At 34.9% G+C, this 19,653-nt stretch overlaps 2 protein-coding genes across 6 annotated transcripts; both read right to left on the bottom strand.

Annotated features, from left to right (window-relative positions):
• Positions 1-296: 296 nt before the first annotated feature.
• LOC132270727 (uncharacterized) lies at positions 297-10,252 on the bottom strand. Of its 4 annotated transcripts, none has more exons than XM_059771921.1 (13): positions 9,935-10,238; positions 9,487-9,651; positions 7,526-7,624; positions 7,310-7,426; positions 7,136-7,204; positions 6,962-7,058; positions 6,628-6,704; positions 5,083-5,349; positions 2,959-3,072; positions 1,760-1,891; positions 1,453-1,533; positions 875-991; positions 297-566 (listed from the first exon to the last, which is right to left on the bottom strand). In XM_059771921.1, exons 1-13 carry the CDS (start codon positions 10,034-10,036, stop codon positions 480-482), a joined length of 1,524 nt encoding a protein of 507 aa, XP_059627904.1. In that variant the 5' UTR covers positions 10,037-10,238; the 3' UTR covers positions 297-479. The 4 variants fall into 4 exon arrangements, with proteins under 4 accessions (XP_059627904.1, XP_059627905.1, XP_059627906.1 ...); XM_059771922.1 differs by having other exon boundaries at positions 5,083-5,293; positions 6,602-6,704; positions 9,935-10,230; XM_059771923.1 differs by lacking the exon at positions 875-991 and having other exon boundaries at positions 9,935-10,252.
• A 1,212-nt stretch (positions 10,253-11,464) lies between these two features.
• Positions 11,465-18,856, bottom strand: LOC132270726 (mini-chromosome maintenance complex-binding protein). Of its 2 annotated transcripts, none has more exons than XM_059771919.1 (14): positions 18,360-18,856; positions 17,585-17,698; positions 17,382-17,489; positions 16,949-17,080; positions 16,527-16,571; positions 15,783-15,902; positions 15,513-15,671; positions 14,207-14,281; positions 13,959-14,072; positions 13,577-13,782; positions 13,324-13,459; positions 12,829-13,056; positions 11,906-11,973; positions 11,465-11,777 (listed from the first exon to the last, which is right to left on the bottom strand). In XM_059771919.1, the coding sequence occupies exons 1-14, from the start codon at positions 18,525-18,527 to the stop codon at positions 11,663-11,665; spliced, it is 1,788 nt and encodes a 595-aa protein (XP_059627902.1). In that variant the 5' UTR covers positions 18,528-18,856; the 3' UTR covers positions 11,465-11,662. The 2 variants fall into 2 exon arrangements, with proteins under 2 accessions (XP_059627902.1, XP_059627903.1); XM_059771920.1 differs by having other exon boundaries at positions 13,577-13,779; positions 18,360-18,853.
• Positions 18,857-19,653: the final 797 nt, after the last annotated feature.

Genomic DNA, 19,653 nt, shown 5'->3' with positions numbered 1-19,653 from the left:
GGAGCAGAGTCCGAGGACAGTGGTCCTCATCTAGAAACAAGTAAAAAGTAGGCAAACATTGGCAGACATTCTAACATTAGCAAACATTATTAGAATGTATGTGCCATGTTTTATAGAACAAGTCAAGAATTTATCAGCAATTAGTCATTTGAATTTGAACAAAATGTCAATGATTTACAAAAAACTACCAAGTCAGCACAAAGTTACCAACAAATGCATCCACAACAGCACATCAATATAAAAATTTAGGCAAAGCTTATATGAAATGAGAGTGATCTTCCTGTCGCCAAAATCTATAACCAGAGGAGCTACCATATGATACAACTGCCTTATACTCTAGCAATACTTCTTCAAAATTATGAAAAATTAATAGAAAATTGTGATCTTTGAGGTCAATATTCTACAACATGTGTACCTATAAAACAAATAACATAAAAAAATTTCTACAACAGATGTACACAAATCATCTTCAGGGAAACTCAAGAGGTGGAGACAGCCCGGAGCCTTGCAAGTTGTGTTTGGCGGCGTCCTAAATGGAATGCTGTGAATATCCACAATAAACAGACCTGACATACCAAAGAGAAATAAAAGAATTTCATTATTTATCAGAAAGAAAAAAAAAAATCAAAATGACAAGTTGGTCCCAATAATTAGGCATCTGCATAATCTGATGCACTACATATTCAGAATGTGAAATGAAGTTTGATAATGTAAGGTGAAAACACCAAATGTAACACACAGCGTTTTGAGGCAGTCAATGCAACTCTCTTGAATCGATAACCAACTAATTACTTCTAAAAACATAATGATAAATCTTGTCTACCATATTATTCATGGGGTACATAAAATAAAGGATAAGAATTTTTTTACATACAGGCAGGGCATAAAGCGAGACAGTTGATATTTTCCCATTAAGATTGCTTAAAAGTAACTTGTACATTCCTGCTGCTGTAGCATCCCCAAGCCTTTGAACAATTACATCTATGCATACCTGCAGCATCATGCGTTTGGTGGGGCCGTGAGAATTAGTAGCAATTCTAGCACATGGATACTTATTGATATGGCGATACCTTGAATGACATTACATATGCCTCATAAAATTGTGTGTGGTGAAGCAATCTTTCGGAATTAATAGAAAGAGACTCAATATTCCTGATAAATAAATATCAAAGTCCTTTCTAATAGAGCGAACATTGCAACTTGAGAAAACTACACAGGCACCAAGACCTGATGCTGCTTGTATTAATGTTTCTTGGCATTAACAGTAATTTTTTTCAGTAAATCTCAATAATTGAAAGTAAATCTAAGATCGGACTAAGGTACCAAACAAGACATCCTTTTTGTTGTTTTCCATCTGCCTAACAAACCGGCAAACAACCAGTAAAGCCCTGTGACCTAACTTTCCATTTGATGGCAAAGAACAGTATTCTAGCTGAATAAAAGAATTCATACCTTAGCTTTATATTTCTCATCTGTTGAGACAACAGTAAAAAGCAGTTCTCTTGCTGGTCTGGTTACAACATAAGTAACCACCTGCCAAGTAATATAAATGTGAAATGTAAGATGATATTCACATTATAATCATGGAATAACCTTCGATTCAGCTTTCCCTTTTCATAAAACCCAGTTGATTTACCTTTGACGAACAATAAAGAAGTAAGTGCACTAACCAAATATTTCTCAAGAAACTGAGTGCTAGATGAGAAAAGCACAGTCAAACAAAAAATAAGGCATAAGCTATGAGAAAAATGGAAACAACCTTTCGCAGGGTCTCAGAAACAGCAACCGCAATCCAACTTGGCCACACAGCTATACCAATCAAATTTAAGAAGGCAACAGATGGAGTAGAGCATATGGCAGTAGTAACCCCAGCAACAGTAAGGATACGTCCCTGTATTTAAATACATAAAGAGAAAACAAGGCAGGGATCAATAAACTGACGAGACCCAATTCTAACTTGAGCAAAATGCAGGAAATGTAATATTTGTACACCTTGAAAATTTTTGACAGTCAAAATGATTCATGGTATACTCCAGTTCTTATAATTCTTTTTTAGTTTTTTGATAAGTAAGTATATATTGAAGAGCTCCCAAAAGGGAGATGCGAACGGAACAAGTACACAACAACTATAGTGTCAAGTATCCACAAAAGACAAGAATCTACATAGATTTACAATTAGAACCCTGTACCCAAAAGACAGATCTTAGAATTCTTAAAAAAAATTAATAGTTAATGAGAGGAAATCCATCCAGCGGAGTTTCATAGGCACAATTTTTTTCCTTTTTTTTTTTTAGTGAGTTTCATAGGCACATTGCAGAGCCAGTACATTGAACTGCACCAAGTCAATACAAGAGTGCTAAAATTGAATTTAGAATTACTAGCTCTAAGTTATTTGGAAGTAATTGTACCACATGTACTGAATTCCTATACGAATCCCTACACAATAAATTGCCTCACTTCACTCTTACTTTGAAAAATTAAATAACCATCATGATCTCAATAAATTCAAATTTACTAAACCAGCACCACAAGTCCGTATAGAGATTTCATGTAGAAATACTGTAAAAACAGAATTCTCCTTTCACTTGAAATGGATGAAGTTGCAAAAACATTTAAGATCACAAACACTATAGAATCACCATGTATCACAAAGATAAGAAACTTGTCATGAGATAAGGATTAACCCTGAAGGCTTTTTTTTGGGAGAAGTAGGGAAAAGGAGTGCTGTTACATTTCTAGGATAATGTTTAAAGGAAACACTTGAAGTTGATAACATTGAAATATTAGCAGTTGCAAACATGTAGCTAGCTTAATGGTGTACACCCTTGTGCGATTTAACTAAACACGTTATGAGACAATAGTCTATAATTTTCATTTCTCTGGCAACAAGATAAAGAAATCAAAGAATTTTTTTCAAATAATCCAGCTGAATAACTACATTGGGCAGCAATAGCATACCGTTAAAGTAAGCTGTCCAGCAAGGATAAAAACAGCAATAAAGCTGTTGATCTGGGCAAATAATCTTCTTCGCTCGGTAGGACTTGTAACAGTCATGGCAATCACAGTTACTTTCTGCAGTTCAAGAGAGGGGTGGATGGTGGAGTAAGCAGGAAGAGGAAAACAGAATAACAGGAAAACCAGATAGCAATATAATTTTAATAAAAGGTGCATCAAGAAAATTTAATCCAATATTTAAACATGAATTCTGAGATGCACATTGGAGCTTCTATATTCAGTGTGGTTGTTTCAAACTTCATTCATGGAAATGAGACGAACAGACAACACCAGGATTTATATAATACCTAAAATTTGAATGAATGCTGCTCTTTAATCTTGTAAGGTTCCAATTCACCAGAAGAATTTGGTATGAGATATCTCTTACAAGATAAGAATTGACAAGGGAAAACAAAGTACCATATGATAATCTAAATTGGTTTCAACAACCAGTGCATTTGTGTCAGCGCATATGTATGTCCTTGTATCGGCACATATCCTGAAAAAAGCTGATGTACCCACTCTTTGGAGGCAACCAGCTTCCTCTTTTCATGATGCAAAATATACAAATGTAAACACCTAAAAAAGTTGTGCTCAGTTTCTTCAACTGACATGCATACTGATTTGCCAATTCCTCTCCACCTCTCACTCCATTAAAGGAGCCCTATTCTTGGCTTCATGCAGTCACCTACCTCTCTTTCTCTCTCTCTCTATCTCCTTTACTATAGTCACAAAACATTCTCACTCCATCTTATGTTGAATCCCCACTACACCCCACTTCTGTGGTCTCTTCATTGTTTGTTCAATGAATGCAGTTCTCACTGTTTTAAGAGGAAATATTGAAAGCTTTAATGAGCTTCTTTTTCTATAGAAGTGCTAGCTGAACAGCAGATAAAGATGAAAACCGCAAATGAGTTGCTTTGAAAAAGGGGCAACACAAGCAATCTAATCAGGAAGCAGCTTGAGAACCTGAAGAGCAATAAGCACAGCAATTCTGGTAAGTAAAGAGAGAGGACAATGGTGATGATGCCGAGTCCATTGCAGCTTCCTCCTCTTGAACTTGAATCATATATTAATATACATCTAGAATAGAACACAACTAACAGCAAAGTTGTATAAATCAACCAAATGAGGTGAATACAGGAAGCCACATATATGTCACACCTCTCCTCTCTCTCACCCTTTCTCTCTATCCACTTCCTCATTCCACGAATCCACCAAGTATGATCCTCTCTCTCTCCAAGGGAAGCAGTGTTCCCCTGCAGAAAGCAGGATGAGGGGAGACCTTGATGTAGTTCGTTTTGACTTTTTTCTCCTCATCTGAAAGCTTTAAATCTAATTTATAACGTTGGTTATGCTTGCACGACACCCAGACATCGCCTGTTCCCACCACCTACTAGTCTATGAAAATGGAGGAAGCTAATGGCAGCTAAAATCTTCCTCTATTGGATTTTCAGTTCTCCAAATTAAACAACATTTTGTCTTATACTAGAAAAAGATCTTACACGAATGTGATTGTTATTTCAATCACTTTCACTCTAAAGAGCATGAATAACAATAGTGGTTGCCATTTGAATTTAGTATTATATATTGTCTGTTTTCAAGAAAAAATATCCTATCATGAGAAGTGAAGCCTAGAATTAGTACTAATATAGGATAGTTCACTTGTATTTTTGCATGCAAATAACATATGGAATTCTCTCAGCAAATAGAGAGTTACGATTTTCATTTCAAGCCACTCAAATAATATTGTAACAGCTTTAGAACATATCAGAGACTTGTCGCATATCTCTCTAATTACTTGTATCATATATCATGAACAAATCCATTGATGATAATTAGAAGGATCTAATAAGTCATAAACCATAATTCTAAGCAAGTATTATTGCCTTCATTGTGGTAAACAGAAGCGAGGGGGATCAAGGAACAAAAAGGAAGGGGAAAAAGTATAATTCTACAAGTCTCGTGTTGGATTCGAGTGGGCTATCGGTAAATGACTTTCCCAGTGACTCGGTCAAAATATATGATACACTTCAGAGGCTGAATCAGAAACTAACATATAAATAAATAGATAAAACCTACTCTTACCTGAAAATAGAAGAATGAAGAGACAACTGCACTCAGCCACAGGAATAATGCGACATATAACAAATAGGTTGATGACAAAATAAGTCGGAATCCATCCAATATAGCCCATAGATGAGGCTTTGCGACGGAAGTAGATAATCGAGGAGAGGATCCTTTTAAAGCAGGTGCAGTTTGCTCAACAGCTTCACCATGTTGATCAAGACCAGCTTTTCTAAGAACCACAACAACCAAGTCAAGATCATTCTCATTATGATGTTTCAACATCAGCTGTTCAAAGAGCCAGAATAACCAAGTCAAAAATTTAGATATGTTTTAGCCAAAGTCCTAGCATACTGCTTTCCAACAACCATGAAAGGCCAATAGAGATTAAAGATTATTTTTACAGAACCACAAGCACCTGTTCAACTCAAAGAGCACAGAAAACTTTTTAGCTTATTTCTGTCGACAAATGTAACATCATTCAGTAAAAGCTAATGTAAAAGGAAGAAAAAGTAAAACAAAGAATAAAAGAAAATAAAACTTGCATTGGAAAGATATTATGGGTGTATTGTTTAAAAATTATTGAGGTAGAAGACAAACAAAATAAAAATAATAATAAAAAATCCAACGACATAATGAAATTTGTATTTCAAAGATTTCTCTATCCGAAATGGTTTGATCTGTTGAATGGTTAGTATAACCACCATCATCGCACCCCCACCACCAAGAAGAATGGAAAGAAAAATGGCAGAACATTGCAGCTTCAAGACCTAACAACTCTTATACAGAAACTAGCATACTTGAATCCTGACACTGCCACACAATTGAAACCTGGCATGTGTTACGACAAACGCAGCAAACCCAAGCAACAATCACGAAATACGACAGAAAAGTAAACACACCACACACAAAGATTTAGCGTGGTTCGGCAAAGCCTACATCCACAGTGGAGATCGGACGAAAGTCTTCACTATGCGACAAATGAGATTACAAGTTTCAGCCCCTCACTCTCTTTTTGTATGATTTTCAGTGTCTCAATCTCTATATCAGCACTCCAAACCCTAAACACCCTTATATATCGGGCCACAAGAGAGTACTAATTAGGGTCCACAACCCACAAGCAAAAAACGGGTCAAAAAAATTTCCTCGGGGCCAAGCCCCTGAACCCATCCAATGGGTCGCACCGCAACCCGGCACCAAATTCGGGCCACGGCATGCATAATCTTGTCTGCAGTTACCACGACATTTAGTTTAAGTAAGAAATAAATGTAATAGTCCACAACTCTCAGGATATCAAATTATACATTTTGGTGCCATATTATGTAACTTCTAATTCCCACCCCCTCCCCCAGGGCAGGGAAAATATATAACAGAATAGCAAAAGGGACATTTAATAATCAAATTTTTACTTCCAACTTACAATCATCTAATTCCAACAGCGGCTTATATGTACTAAACACACCTTACTATTACTATTAGAAGGAAACTCAAAATTTATCTCTATCAGAAGACATGAACCAAAAGTAAAAGACCAACTAACTTGATGGGAGCTTGTTCTTCAGAGACCTGGGGTGTATCCTTGTTGATTCTTTTTGATGACTGTGCAGCGAGTTCCATTAGCAGAGCAGCAAATAGGAGTAAATCTGAAAGAACAGATCAAAACTTGGAGTGAGGAAAATAGAAAAACGAGAACCAAAAATTGATATTTGTTAAATATTATGAAAATTTTATTATATAGATTGGGAGAATTGTCGAGGTCATAAACTTGTCCTATGTATTATATTTTTGTATTTCGTCATGTCCGTATCATATTTATATAAGATTTTCCGTATTGATACATCCATATTGTATCGTGTCGATGCCTATGCTACTTAGTTGATGATGGAAAAAGCATACATACATGGTCCTGTCCAAGCCAATCCTGTGGCAAACAATGAACCGAAAAGCTGGCCAAGTGTAGCACCAGCACCAATGAACCCAAACAATCTCGAACCTGACTGAATATAAAATAGTGTTCAGTTGTGCACAAAAACTTGTGCTTATGACTAAATTGTGCACGGCAACCAAAACAGACCTCACTGTCCATGACATCAATTACCCTCGCCCAAGTTGAAGAGATAGTTATAAGATTGAGAAGAGCAATCTGTAGTAAATGCAAAATTCCCAATAAGATTTGAAAATCATTATCAGTAATTGACACCCAAAACTAAATACAAGTAGCTCAGCATGAATGAAAGTACCATCATACCCAAAGGAACAAGCCGATTCTCACTGAGACAAAAAACCATCCATGGTTACCCCAGCCTACAGACTTTGCAGGACTAGCTTGATCAACCTCAGCCTTTAGCTCCTCTTTTATTAATCCCTGGAAATGAAAATCAGTACAATCAAGAACACCATGAAAAACAGAAATATATTCCAGCAATGAATAAGCGATTTCTCGGTCACTGAATTCTTAGCATACCTTAAAATTTGAAAGTGAATGTCCAGGTGAAGAAGAATGCCATAGAATGAAGAATATAACAAGAGACACACTAAAAAACCTGTGTATCAAGACTAAAGCCTGTAATTTCAAAAACCACCTGTTAGCAGAATGCTAATGGTTAAAAATAAAAAAATAATAATAATAATAAAAAATACCACACAGGTAATAATCAGCATGACTAGAGAATGAACGATTCCCAAAGATCAAACAAACAATTGATTCAACTAAGATGACTGTTTATCCTACTAAGGAATTTTCAGCCCATGAGTGATAACTCTAGAATGGCCAATATCCAAATTCCATGCATTCATATGTGTCACAGTTCCTTAACCATTCCAGTGACGAGACCTTCAGATTGTTCATTATCAGTGTGAAGTGGAATGAATTGATGATGCTTGTAGCTAATCGATTGTTTAAGACAATTCAATTCTATTATTTTCAGAAGTCAAAATGAGACAAAAAAATAAAGGACAATCAATTCTTCTTAAGATAAGACAGAATTTACTGTTATATCTCAATATCTATTAGTTCACATAAATCAGAAAGTCATTATGGACTTGTTTGAAAATGAGTTCACATATCCTCTAGGTACAGGGACACCCAATGATCATATTTATGTCAACGAACGAGAAAGCATGCAAAGCAAGTACAACGCAACAATCCATTAGTCATTTATAAACAACATAACTTGATGTTACATCTTTAGGGCATAAAATAAGTGCTCATGGGTCTTGCATGAAACTCAGAGCCAAAAATACTCTTGAATAAGCCCTAACAGTTCATCATGTGAATTTTGAAATTATCATTAAGACATTTCAGAAACTCAATTAAATGTCACCATCTCATTGACATTGGAGCAAATCCCAGATAACACAGTACGAATTGAACAACTTAAAGCCTTAGTACCAATACTTTCATGGGAGTTGTATCCATATCACACCAAAATCACCCTTATTAGATGCCCATTAATCTACCTCTTAAATACACACAGATACATGTCCAACACCTGTTAAATGTATCCATATTAAAATTTCAATCACATTTTTATACTTCTTAGATTCTCCAAGAAACAAGTTTTCTTATCTAAGAAAAGATAATATAACATAACAAAGAATTTTTAATTTATAAATAAACTCATATCCTTTTTAAAATTCTTATACATATATACATAGATACATATATGTGTGTACGTATATATATACTGGTGTTTCTCAAGAGTTTTTTTTGTATCGCTGTGGATATCATAATTCCTCTACAAAGAAAAATGAGATGAACTGAATTGACCTGGCATTCTTAAAAATGAATGGTGTTGGTCTTCAAATCGACCATTGAGGCTAAACGCCATTAAAAAATTAAAAGGACAACATAACCAATGGGCATGTCAAACCTTGTTTTTCATTCGGACAATGGCATTAGTAATAGTCACTTTTGACTTATCAAAAACAAATAGCCACTTTTGAAACTTCCATGACATGCTACAGAAACAGAAATGTGAAAGCTTCACATATGTTGGTAATCCCTATTAGGAAATAGCAAGGGAAGGCTCACCATACACGGGTGAGATCATTGAAATCTTCTTTATTATTCAAAACATTATAATTACTGTTGGATACCTTACTGACAAATTGGTTCATAAATTCATGTGATAAATAATTTTTTGAAAGGCTTCATAGCCAAACCCACTTGTAAGATATCATTCTCAATATAAAATATTTGCAGAGAAAATAGAATTTAGAAAAATTAAGTGGTTGTATGCTAGTTTAGGTGAAATTGCAAGAGTATTTCCAGCAATTATAAAACATACATCCAATAATTCAATCATGCCATTAATATATATATATATATATATATATATATATATATATATATATATATATATTCTCATTCAACAAGAGTAATAAACTATATGTAAAATGTAATAGAGTCTTGATAATCACTACCTTTCTCTTGGAAAGATTAGGAAGTGAGAAGATGAGTGTAGAAACAGGAGCAGCAATCAATGTGAGCGCCAAGGAGCCCACGAACAGCCCTGGAAGGTGACCTATACCTAAAGATATAGCACCTTCATCGCGTAACGGAAGAACCACAAAATACGCACTCAAAATCTGCATATCAATTTTGAAGTATCATTACGGCGTTAGCAAAGAACCACAAATTATGTCAAAATATGAAGCATAATTTCTATAAGCGTAGAAAGGGAACAATTAAGTGGTTTCAGGGAACAAAAGATTCCTGCTGTTACAAAAATCAAAGTATTGACTTAACCAAGGGACTGGTAAATCTAAGATTCAAGATTTTCTTTCATTATTCTGAAAAATTCTCATCAACCAAACAGGGAAATTGGGCTAAGGAATCAGAACTTGAAGAACAATTTAGCGGAGAGCTTACAAAGAAGAAACAGGAAGACGAGTAGAACAATGCGGAGGTCTCGTGAGGGTGAACGAAGACGAACAACGACACAAACGCTTCTATGCGAGACCTGCTGATCATTTCTTCCTCCCTCTTTTCTCTCTATCTGTCCCGCTTTCTCTCTCTAAATTGATCGGAGAGAAAGAACAGTTAGAAGACGATTTGACGGTGTTTGTTGAACCTGCTTCGTTATTTTCTTTTTGTTTTATTTTCTTTTTATTTTTTTATTTGTAAGAACCATCCACGTGAATACCAGTTCCGTCCCATTTTAAATGATGAGAACCGTAACTCACAATTTAAAATGGGACCGTGGGAGTAATACAGAGTAATGATAAATAAAACATAATTTTTGAAATTATGTTTTTTGAGTTCACCTCACATTATTCTACTCATTGTTCTCGTTCTCTTCCTATCTTATCTTACCGTATTCTATTCTATTAATCCATTACGCTATGCACGTTCCGCTTCTACTTTGTAGCTTCCGTTTATGTTTTCTATGATTTTGATTTTGTCATTTTTGTACTTCACTCTGACTTTGGTACAATATATTGTTGTATGATAAAATTAAAAAATAAATTGTAAGTGTTTAAATTTTTATGTAATAATTAAAATTAAATATTTTTGATATTTTTTTGAATTTTAAGTGTTAAGCGATAACTAATGTCACTGACTTTGGTACAATATATTGTTGTATGATAAAATTAAAAAATACATACTAAAAATTTTAAAAATTAAATTGTAAGTGTTTAAATTTTTAAGTAATAATTAAAATTAAATATTTTTGATATTTTTTTGAATTTTAAGTGTTAAGTGATAACTAATGTCACTTAAAATCTTATCATTTTCAGAGTGATATTTAAAGTCCACTCTATAAAATTTGTTGATGTTTTTGGGGATGGGGAGGGGGTACTTAGGAAAATAAATTGAATTTAATATTATTCAGAAAAAAAATGAAAAAGAAAAATAACAAGTAGATTATATTTAGTAATTCAAAATATCTTTTTCCATTCAAAATACACTACTAAGAAGAGGTAAGTTGAGTTCAATTTTCGTTTGTTTTATACAATCAGTACGACATTATTTCTGACCACTAATATTAACATTGTGAGAATACGAATGCTGTGCATGTAATTCACTCCCCATGAATGAAACATATATCCAGTTGAGTTAATTAAATAAGTTTTAATCATTGGAGGAGAGACCATTTTGAATGTAGTTAAGTGTTTGCTAGAACTGTAATATATTAATACGAAAATTATAAAATCTCAGGTGCCTGCTGCTCTGGATTAATAGTGTGAGACCTTATTTAGTAGGAGATAATTTTGTGCAATCAAAATTAGATTGTGATAATTTTCCAATTAATTGGATAGGAAAAGAGCTCTGACATGACTCAGGTTTCATCTGGAGCAAATATTAAGAACATTCAGTGACAGACAATTTGGAGAAGAGTCATGGTATTGCAGAAAATCAGACATATCCGATCTCATTTTATGTGAATGGAAGGTGACATCAGTAGAAACAAATATAAATATAATTCAAGACCATTCTTACAGTAGCATTCTTAAGAATACGAAACAATTCTTGGCAGAAATAACCCCCACTGCATACAAAATGATTCAACCAATTGAATCCTTATCATATCATGAAATTACAATATACATCATTTGTAAACCTTTTATCCCCACAAATTGGTTGCATCACTTGAGATCACTGGAGCCTCTCCCTTCTGAGCCTCTCTAGCTCTTTGACCATTTGCCACCGTTCCAATGACAGAGAGGTTTCGCCAAAGCTTGCCGACATTAAGCGGCCCATTGTCAGCAATCTACAATTAAAAAGATCACAGGCTCAATATTACAAAAGACAATCGAAAACCATAGACAAATCTGGACTTGCAACTCGAGAAATTATTACATGGTCCCGGGACCAATCACCATGTGACATGCAACTCACCTGCTAAATTCTTGGCTGCCTAGGCTTCGATCAGCTTGCCTAGCTGCAACCATATCGTCTTCTACCACCTGCAACATATCAGACCATAACAATAAAGTCCACCCATGAATGTAAAATAATATAGCATCACATATATAGATATGCCCCAACCATGAATATGGAAGTAATTGGAAAAAAAAAAACGGCCCTCTTTTATTGGTCAATCTCACCTCTAGAACAGTTTAGAAATGCCTAGAGAGCACCATACTAGAACGGTTTTGACAAAATGACTCGTGCATTTGCAAGATAATATTTCATGTGTATTAAATGAAAAAGAAAACAGTCTTGCATTCACATTACCTCCACTCAACAACCTAAAAGTAACCATTTTATCAAGGTTCAAGTAAATATATATAAGCTATATAAGGATACCATCATAGAGCAACAGTAGTGGGACCAACGGACCAGTGACCTAGCGGTATCAGCCTCTTACTTCCCAAAAGGAGGTCAAAAGTTCAAGTCTCAGAAGAGACGTGTGTCTGATTTTCCAAAAATAATGGAAAAGAAAAGAAATTTAACAACATTTTTTTTCCTAGTTAAATTTAACAACATTACCATGGCATCTCAAAGGTATCTTTTGAGAGGGAAAACGAAACTCCGCTTTTCGCTCCATAGAAGCAAGATAAATAAAATCAAATGCCAACCTAACAATACTCAAATTACTTGAACCTTGATACCACCCATTATGACACCTTATTGAGGTGCGGAAATCACCAACACTTACACTCGTGCTGGCTCAACTATTGGCCAAAACTTGAGTGCCAGCACGTATATAGCAACAAACTCTAATTTCTGGTAACAGAGCACCTAATATTGGTCCTCTCCAAAGAAGTTCATAATGAAGTTAAACTTCAGAATAGGCAATGATGTCAGTCAAGTCATACCTTCTGCATATCTGGTTCAATAGAATGTGGCAATGATCTAAGAGTAGCCAAGTACCATCTCCAAGCTTTCAGTTCTTCTGCGTCCACAGATACGGACGAACCCGCTGATGATGGATGGAAAGGCAGAACTACATCTGCTGGCAGGATGTTTGATTTCCCCTCAGAAAGAATCAGTAATTGGACATCTGCTTCCATCTCCATTTTGTAATACTTAAAATCATATTCCACCTGAAAAAAAACATGTATTTAGCTCCAAAGAAGTGGTTGTAAAGTCAAATAGCCACTTCAGAAAGCACAAACACTGCATGATCTGGATTGTCTGTTGTTATAAACAAAATATTAGAGTGATTCAAACTTTGTGTCATTAATAATTTTCATAGACCTTATTGAAAGATTCAAGTTTCAACTATAGACGAACACCTACCAAAGCATGTGTACAAACAGGAAATAGGTAAAAAAAAAAAAGAAAAAAAGAAAAAAATAAAATAAAATTACCTTTTGGGACTCTGTTAGGTTCTTCAACAATCTCACGTTCTCAACCCCAGTAGAGCTGAGGGTCCCTGCTTGTAACTGGGTCTCATCGATCATCAAGTGTGAGCCCTCAGCTAACTGCAGAACTCCAGATACCAGCCTGGAGCATTAGGCATTCAAAATTATGAGAATTAATGATACTTATAGTCGGGTTGAGTCATACCTAATTCAAGGCAAAGTTCATTCTTCAGATGCACAAAGTTAAAATTCCAATTACCTGTTCGTTTCATAATCCTTTCTTGGGGCAAGTGAAGTAGTGTTCAGATAATCCACTGTAAGGGGTATACAATGTGTAAAAGGTAGAAGATTCTTGAGTGAAAGGTTGAGATGGCTTCCAAAAACAGACACACTTTCCTTGCTAAAGCAAGTAAGATTTAGCGCAAGCTTCCCCACGGCAAGTGTGTCTACCCTAGCGTGCACCTGCTATAATGAAACTAGTTACTCATGTCTAAGTACAAAAGAAACTCATACAAGGGGAAAGGAAATAATTCCAGATAAGAAGTTTGAGATCAAATGTTTGGTATAAAAATTGTTTCAGTAAGATGTGCAGACATGTCATGTAAAACAGAAAACTGTGATTATATGACGAAACCACATACCCTGGACAAAAGATGCAACAGCATGAAATGAGCTGACACACCATCGTGTCCAAGAACAGCTGTGAGATTCCCTAGCAAAGCCTCTCTTATTTCTTTCACCAAATGGGAGTTTGGCTGTAGGATCAAAACGTACAAGCTTAATTAAACATGGCAAAACAAAATTAAGAAATCAGACAAAGAGGAAAAACAACATTAGGTATGTATGTAAACATGCAATACACAGATAGGATGTGTAAAATTCCAATCACCTCCATCACAGGGGAACTAGAAAGAAAATCATTAACTGCAAGCTTTCGATGCACAAGACAATGGAGGCGTGGTACCTGAAAAAGGACCATATACAACAATATTTTATACCGGCAAAGAAAATTCTTAGCGCAGAAACGCAATAATAAAAAGGACTACCAATATAATTTCATTAAGAATAATTGGAAGCGTTAATGTGTAATGAAACTTATATATTGAATGCATAATGGAACTACACACAAAAAAGCCTATTTATAGGCATACAATCTTGGAGGCCAAGCTAAGTACGTGTGGTGTAGAAGTATACTATAGTATGTGTCGTGTACGAGTATAATATGTATGTACTATGTAATCTAACAGGGAGACGTCATGAGCTCATGGTGCACATAGCTAAGATTCAAAGAAGCAGAACAGAAATATGTAAGAACTTTGTAAGATTTGCACCATAGAATTCAAATATAGTCCTGGCCAATAATTAAAAAATAGGCATAAATCATTTTTAGAGAAGTTCAATGATTTCCTTTCGGATTTTATGATTCCTAATCAGAATCCCTACTACTAGCTTGCATAATTTTAGTTTAGATCAATAGAAAATGCTTCTAGAGATATTACGAGTTATAGTTAGGGTATTGCTGTGTACTTGAAAACAGAAGATTTAATCAATCATCAATAAAAGTTGTTATCCTGGTAGACGAAGGAAACTGTATGGATGGTGTAGCTTTATTAAGTTGAATTGTCATAAAAACCAGATCAAATTCTGTGTTATATGATTCCCTAGTCAATCTGATTTGAAATATTTTCTTTTAAAATTTATGGTTTAGTTCTACTTCAATGATTCAGGAGTTAGGCCGCCAAACATCATCACCATAATATGTACAATTATCAGCCAGACAGGTAAATGGACAGTGAAATCCTTTTTTCAGGCTTGAATAACAAACAAAGAGGGTGTTTAGCAAAATTTTCAGTCAAGTGGTGCCACTTAAATACCAGTAACATTAAAGAAAAAACGAGCCAATGCTTATTCACCATTGCTGGGTTTAACTGTTTAAGCAACATATCCAATGTTGATAAAACAGAAGTTAAAATTCCTGTAAGCAGTGTGAGGCAACCAAACACTTCAGCCTACCCATATGCTGATCAGGCTGATCATTGAGTATCAACATCTTTGATAATAATAAGAATAAACCTTAAAATGAACTTATCCTCAGAGTTCTGGAGGGCACAGGCTACATATACAAAATAGAAAAAGCAATACCGAGATATTCCGTCATAAAGAAAATATCAGTTAGTGAAAGATTGATTCAAAACCTTTCTGGGAGGCAAATGAGCTAATGCATCTTCACAAAAGCTATTTGCTAAATAATCAAGATCATCCTTTTCGACCGTAAATTCTGGATCAAAAGTAAGGACACCAACAAACTCAAAAACATCATTCAGCTTCATGTTAGACTCTGGAGAGTCATATATCTGCACAAAGCATTGGACATTTAAGGGGGAGCTAATATTGGTAGAGAACATTTTATGTAGGAGATACTGACTGCAACTGGAAGGAAAAAGAAAAGGCATAATCAAATTCACCTTCACAAGACAGGGAAGATAGTTTCTGTCATAATCGGGCAACATACTAGTACTAGGAAAAGTTCCCTCAGTTGTAGACTCCTGTTGAAGAGATAACTGGGACTGGAGTCCACCTTCTCGCTAGAAAAGAGAACCAAATATGAAATAAGAAAAATTGTTAATCACAAGTATATAAGAAGTTGCGAAATCAAAATTGAGTTGATTTTGTGGAAGAATTCATCTATCATGTCAAGGACAGGGAGAAAAAAGGTAGTATGGTTAACATGTTCTACCACCTCAAATTAATCAAGCTTCAAAGAAGATCCACCAAAAATGTTTTAAGATGATTTCTTGAGAGACATCTTAGTTACCCTTGAGAATCTGTCTCAATAATAAATATTTGGTCATTTGTGTACAGTTTATTAAGAAAATCATACGATGATTACTAATTTGATGACAATCAACCTCCTTCACTGAAAAGATGTGCAAGGCAACACACAAGCTCACCATTGGCATAACCCTTCAAGGTGTTGACACGAAGGCTTTCCAGAAACTAGTATTTTTATCAATTTCAGTTGATACCATATAACACAAGCATGAAACTATTATCATTCAAATTGAAGCTTCGATTATGAATTCAAAACAAAATTCACCACATAAATCAAACATAACTTGTGCTAACCATCAATTTTTTACTACTTTCAGTTGAAAAAAAAAAAAAAATCCTTAAAGGCAAACAACTGTGTTTGAATCATTTCTGCTTACCATCTTCTTAGTACATGGAGAACCCTGAAGCTCGTCATATGAGACCTGTCATCAAACACAATTTGTCAGATATATAAACTATGAACATGCAAGACCAACAGGAAAAGGCAATGCATTCTCAACATGCTAAACATTAAGAGAACATAAATTAACTAAAATCAATAACCCGAACTTTAATATAGGCATTCTTTATGAACGTCCCAATAATATGAGATATAACTATCTACACTGACACATATCAAACCACTTGGAAGCCTTGGAGATCTTCCCATTAGGACAACATGATGATGGTCCTACCCCCTAGCATGAATTCCATGTTCATTAAAAGGATTTTCATACAATTTATCTATATGATGTTCTTAAACAATTATTAGAAAGATTATGGTGGATATGCAATGGCAAATTGAACAGATAGAAATTACTTGCAGATCCATGCCATCAATAGCTGTATCATTCTCCCTCTGACGCTTCTCCCTTTGTTGGGTTGTTTGATTTGTAAATTGGTTGATAACAACTACTTCAGAAGATTCAGCCCACAAATTCTGCCCTGGAACCTAAAAAGAACAATAGAAGACAAGAAACCAAAGGATCTAATCATCAAAAAAATTGGGAGCAAACTTTTGACAAGATAAAGAGAGGTAAATAAATCAAAGCATCTAAACTTCAAAAGAAATTCCTGGGCGGACTTCTTCAGCATACAGCTCATCACTTATTATTATACTAACAATTGTTAAGCAGTAATGCGCATTTTCACTGAAATCAAACTCAGTGATTCCTGCATGCTAGCGGCTAGGAGTAGAACAAGAGTCAAAAGGGATGACACAAAGGACATTTTTTTGGCATATGGAAACTTACAGGAACACAGTATAGTAGACGCCGTTCCCAGACCCGCTTATCAGATGATGAAGACATGGAAAACTGAGAAACATCGGTAAACTTGTTGGTTCTCCACATTGCTCCATCCTTTAAATTGCAACAAATTAATTTAGAAGTCCAAAATTTAGCCAAAAAAATAAAAAGATTGAGATTTTTCACCATGTGATAAGGAACCAAAATACCTTATAGGCACCAACATAGAATTCATTACCCAGCATGTCTTGTATCATGCCTCGGAATCGAACTAGAGTGTTGGGTTGAACCCACTGGATATTTGTCCGATTAAGTATTGGCACCTGCATTTTCTCAAGACCAAATACAATAGTTCAGTTATAATGGAGAAAGAACATTTTTTGGTAAGTAAATCAAAACGTTCCAAAATGAAGAGCACAGCTACAAAATGATTTTTAAAGAAATGAGCATATATGGCACATAAACTGAGGCACTATAAACTTCCGAAAAAAAAAAAAAACTGAGGCACTATGCATAAGGAACATTTAGCTTAAGGTTTGAAGGATGGAGAAAAAAGGTAATTAAAAAGAACACTGAAAAACTTTTATCATCTCGAACTAATTGAGTTATACAAATTGCTCATTAAAATTTCAAATAAGAATTTATTCAAAAATTTAGCCATCTTGAACTATACAATTTTCATGTTAAACATTTCACAATAGAATTCATTCAACAAAGGATTGTATCATCAAAATGAGAACTTTATACTTGAGAAAACGCCTAATAACAAATATATTATTGATTGATTCCTCCATCAGTGATAATGCAATCAATTTGCTAAATACTCTAGATGAGAGGAACATGAATTGAAGTAATCACCAATTAGGTAATAGAAGACACTAATATTTTAATTCTAAACAAAAACCCTAGGTATCCAATAAAAACCTTGTACTATTCATGCCAATCTGATCAGTGCATACGAAGTTAGAGAAATATGGATTGGACCTGAGAGAGGGCACCGTTGTCAACAAGGAACTCGCGGAAGAGATCGGTGACGCCCCAGTCTCTGCCGTCGAAGGTGGCTGGATCGGAGCCTGAGGCCACCGCCTTCTCGAATGTCAATCGTACGGCTCCTAGAGGGTTCGCTAAGCAATCGTACGGTAATCCAACCATCTCTCCCTCTCTGTCTCTCACACACACACACACATACACGCCTCACCGAAATGGTATGGCTGCCGTCTGCGTTAGGTAAATGTGCGTTTTCCCGCCAAGTCTTGGGGACATTTCTTCCCGCCAATTTGGGATATGATATCATAAGTGCGGCTACAGGGTAATCAACTCATGTCAGGTTAATCAGATTTGGCGTCTTTTTTTTTTTTTTTTCCTTTTAATCTAAAAATCAATTTTTCATTAAATTAAAATTTTATGTTTCATTTCAATTTTGAAATGAATTCATGTAGGTCCAATTAATTAAAGGCATATAATTTTAATTTAGAGTGAATTATTTAGATTTAGTTTACATCGTGCATAAATAGACTCAAAAAAATCATTTTATAGATGATTTCAAAACATATTGCATAATTTGATCAATAGTGCACCCTCAATGTGGAAGCACAAGATTTATTACAAACTTAAATAAGTAATGGGGCATGCAAACGCCACTTGATCTTCAAGGGTGCGGTTAGCTTCTATGCAGGGCATTTAACTTGGATGATATCTTCAATGCCTTCCAAAAAGAGAAGGTTGGTGATTCACATTTTTATTAGGATTAAGTAATTCTTTATCTTTTAACCCATGTGTGAAAGAAAATGCTCCGTATTATTTAACATATTTGAACCACTATATTAATATTACGTCTTAATTACAATTGCATTCGATTGCTAATCCTAAATTACTTGGAAAATGGATCTCCTCATGTTTGCAGTAGTACAAAGACATCGTATTTTTGGTGCAATGCAAAACCTAATGTGGGTCCTACGTTGAAACTCTCTCACTAGTTTTTAACTTAAATAATACAAAAAAAAACAAAAAAAAAATTTATATATATTCTTTATTGTGTGGCAAGCAGGGCCGGCCTGGGCTTAGGTCGTCTATGACCTTCAATGTGAAAGAGTATCAAATTTAAGACATGGCCCAAACAAAAAAACCAAAAAACAAGGCACATATAAAAGATCTTACATTTAAAAATTCCCTACAGTCTCAAAATTTTGAAAATATCATGATCCGTTGTATTTAAGAAGTATGAGTTGCGAGAGAAAATATCTGGTAGGTAAAGGAGTTAATGATCATGGCTCATAGA

The sequence above is a fragment of the Cornus florida genome, unplaced genomic scaffold (assembly GCF_030987335.1).
Source record: "Cornus florida cultivar Cherokee Brave unplaced genomic scaffold, ASM3098733v1 CherokeeBrave_3.0.0_Hap2_Chr08, whole genome shotgun sequence".
In the NCBI taxonomy this organism is placed as follows: Eukaryota; Viridiplantae; Streptophyta; class Magnoliopsida; order Cornales; family Cornaceae; genus Cornus; species Cornus florida.
Note: the sequence above shows the minus strand (reverse complement) of the source record. Positions and strands in the feature narration are given on the sequence as shown.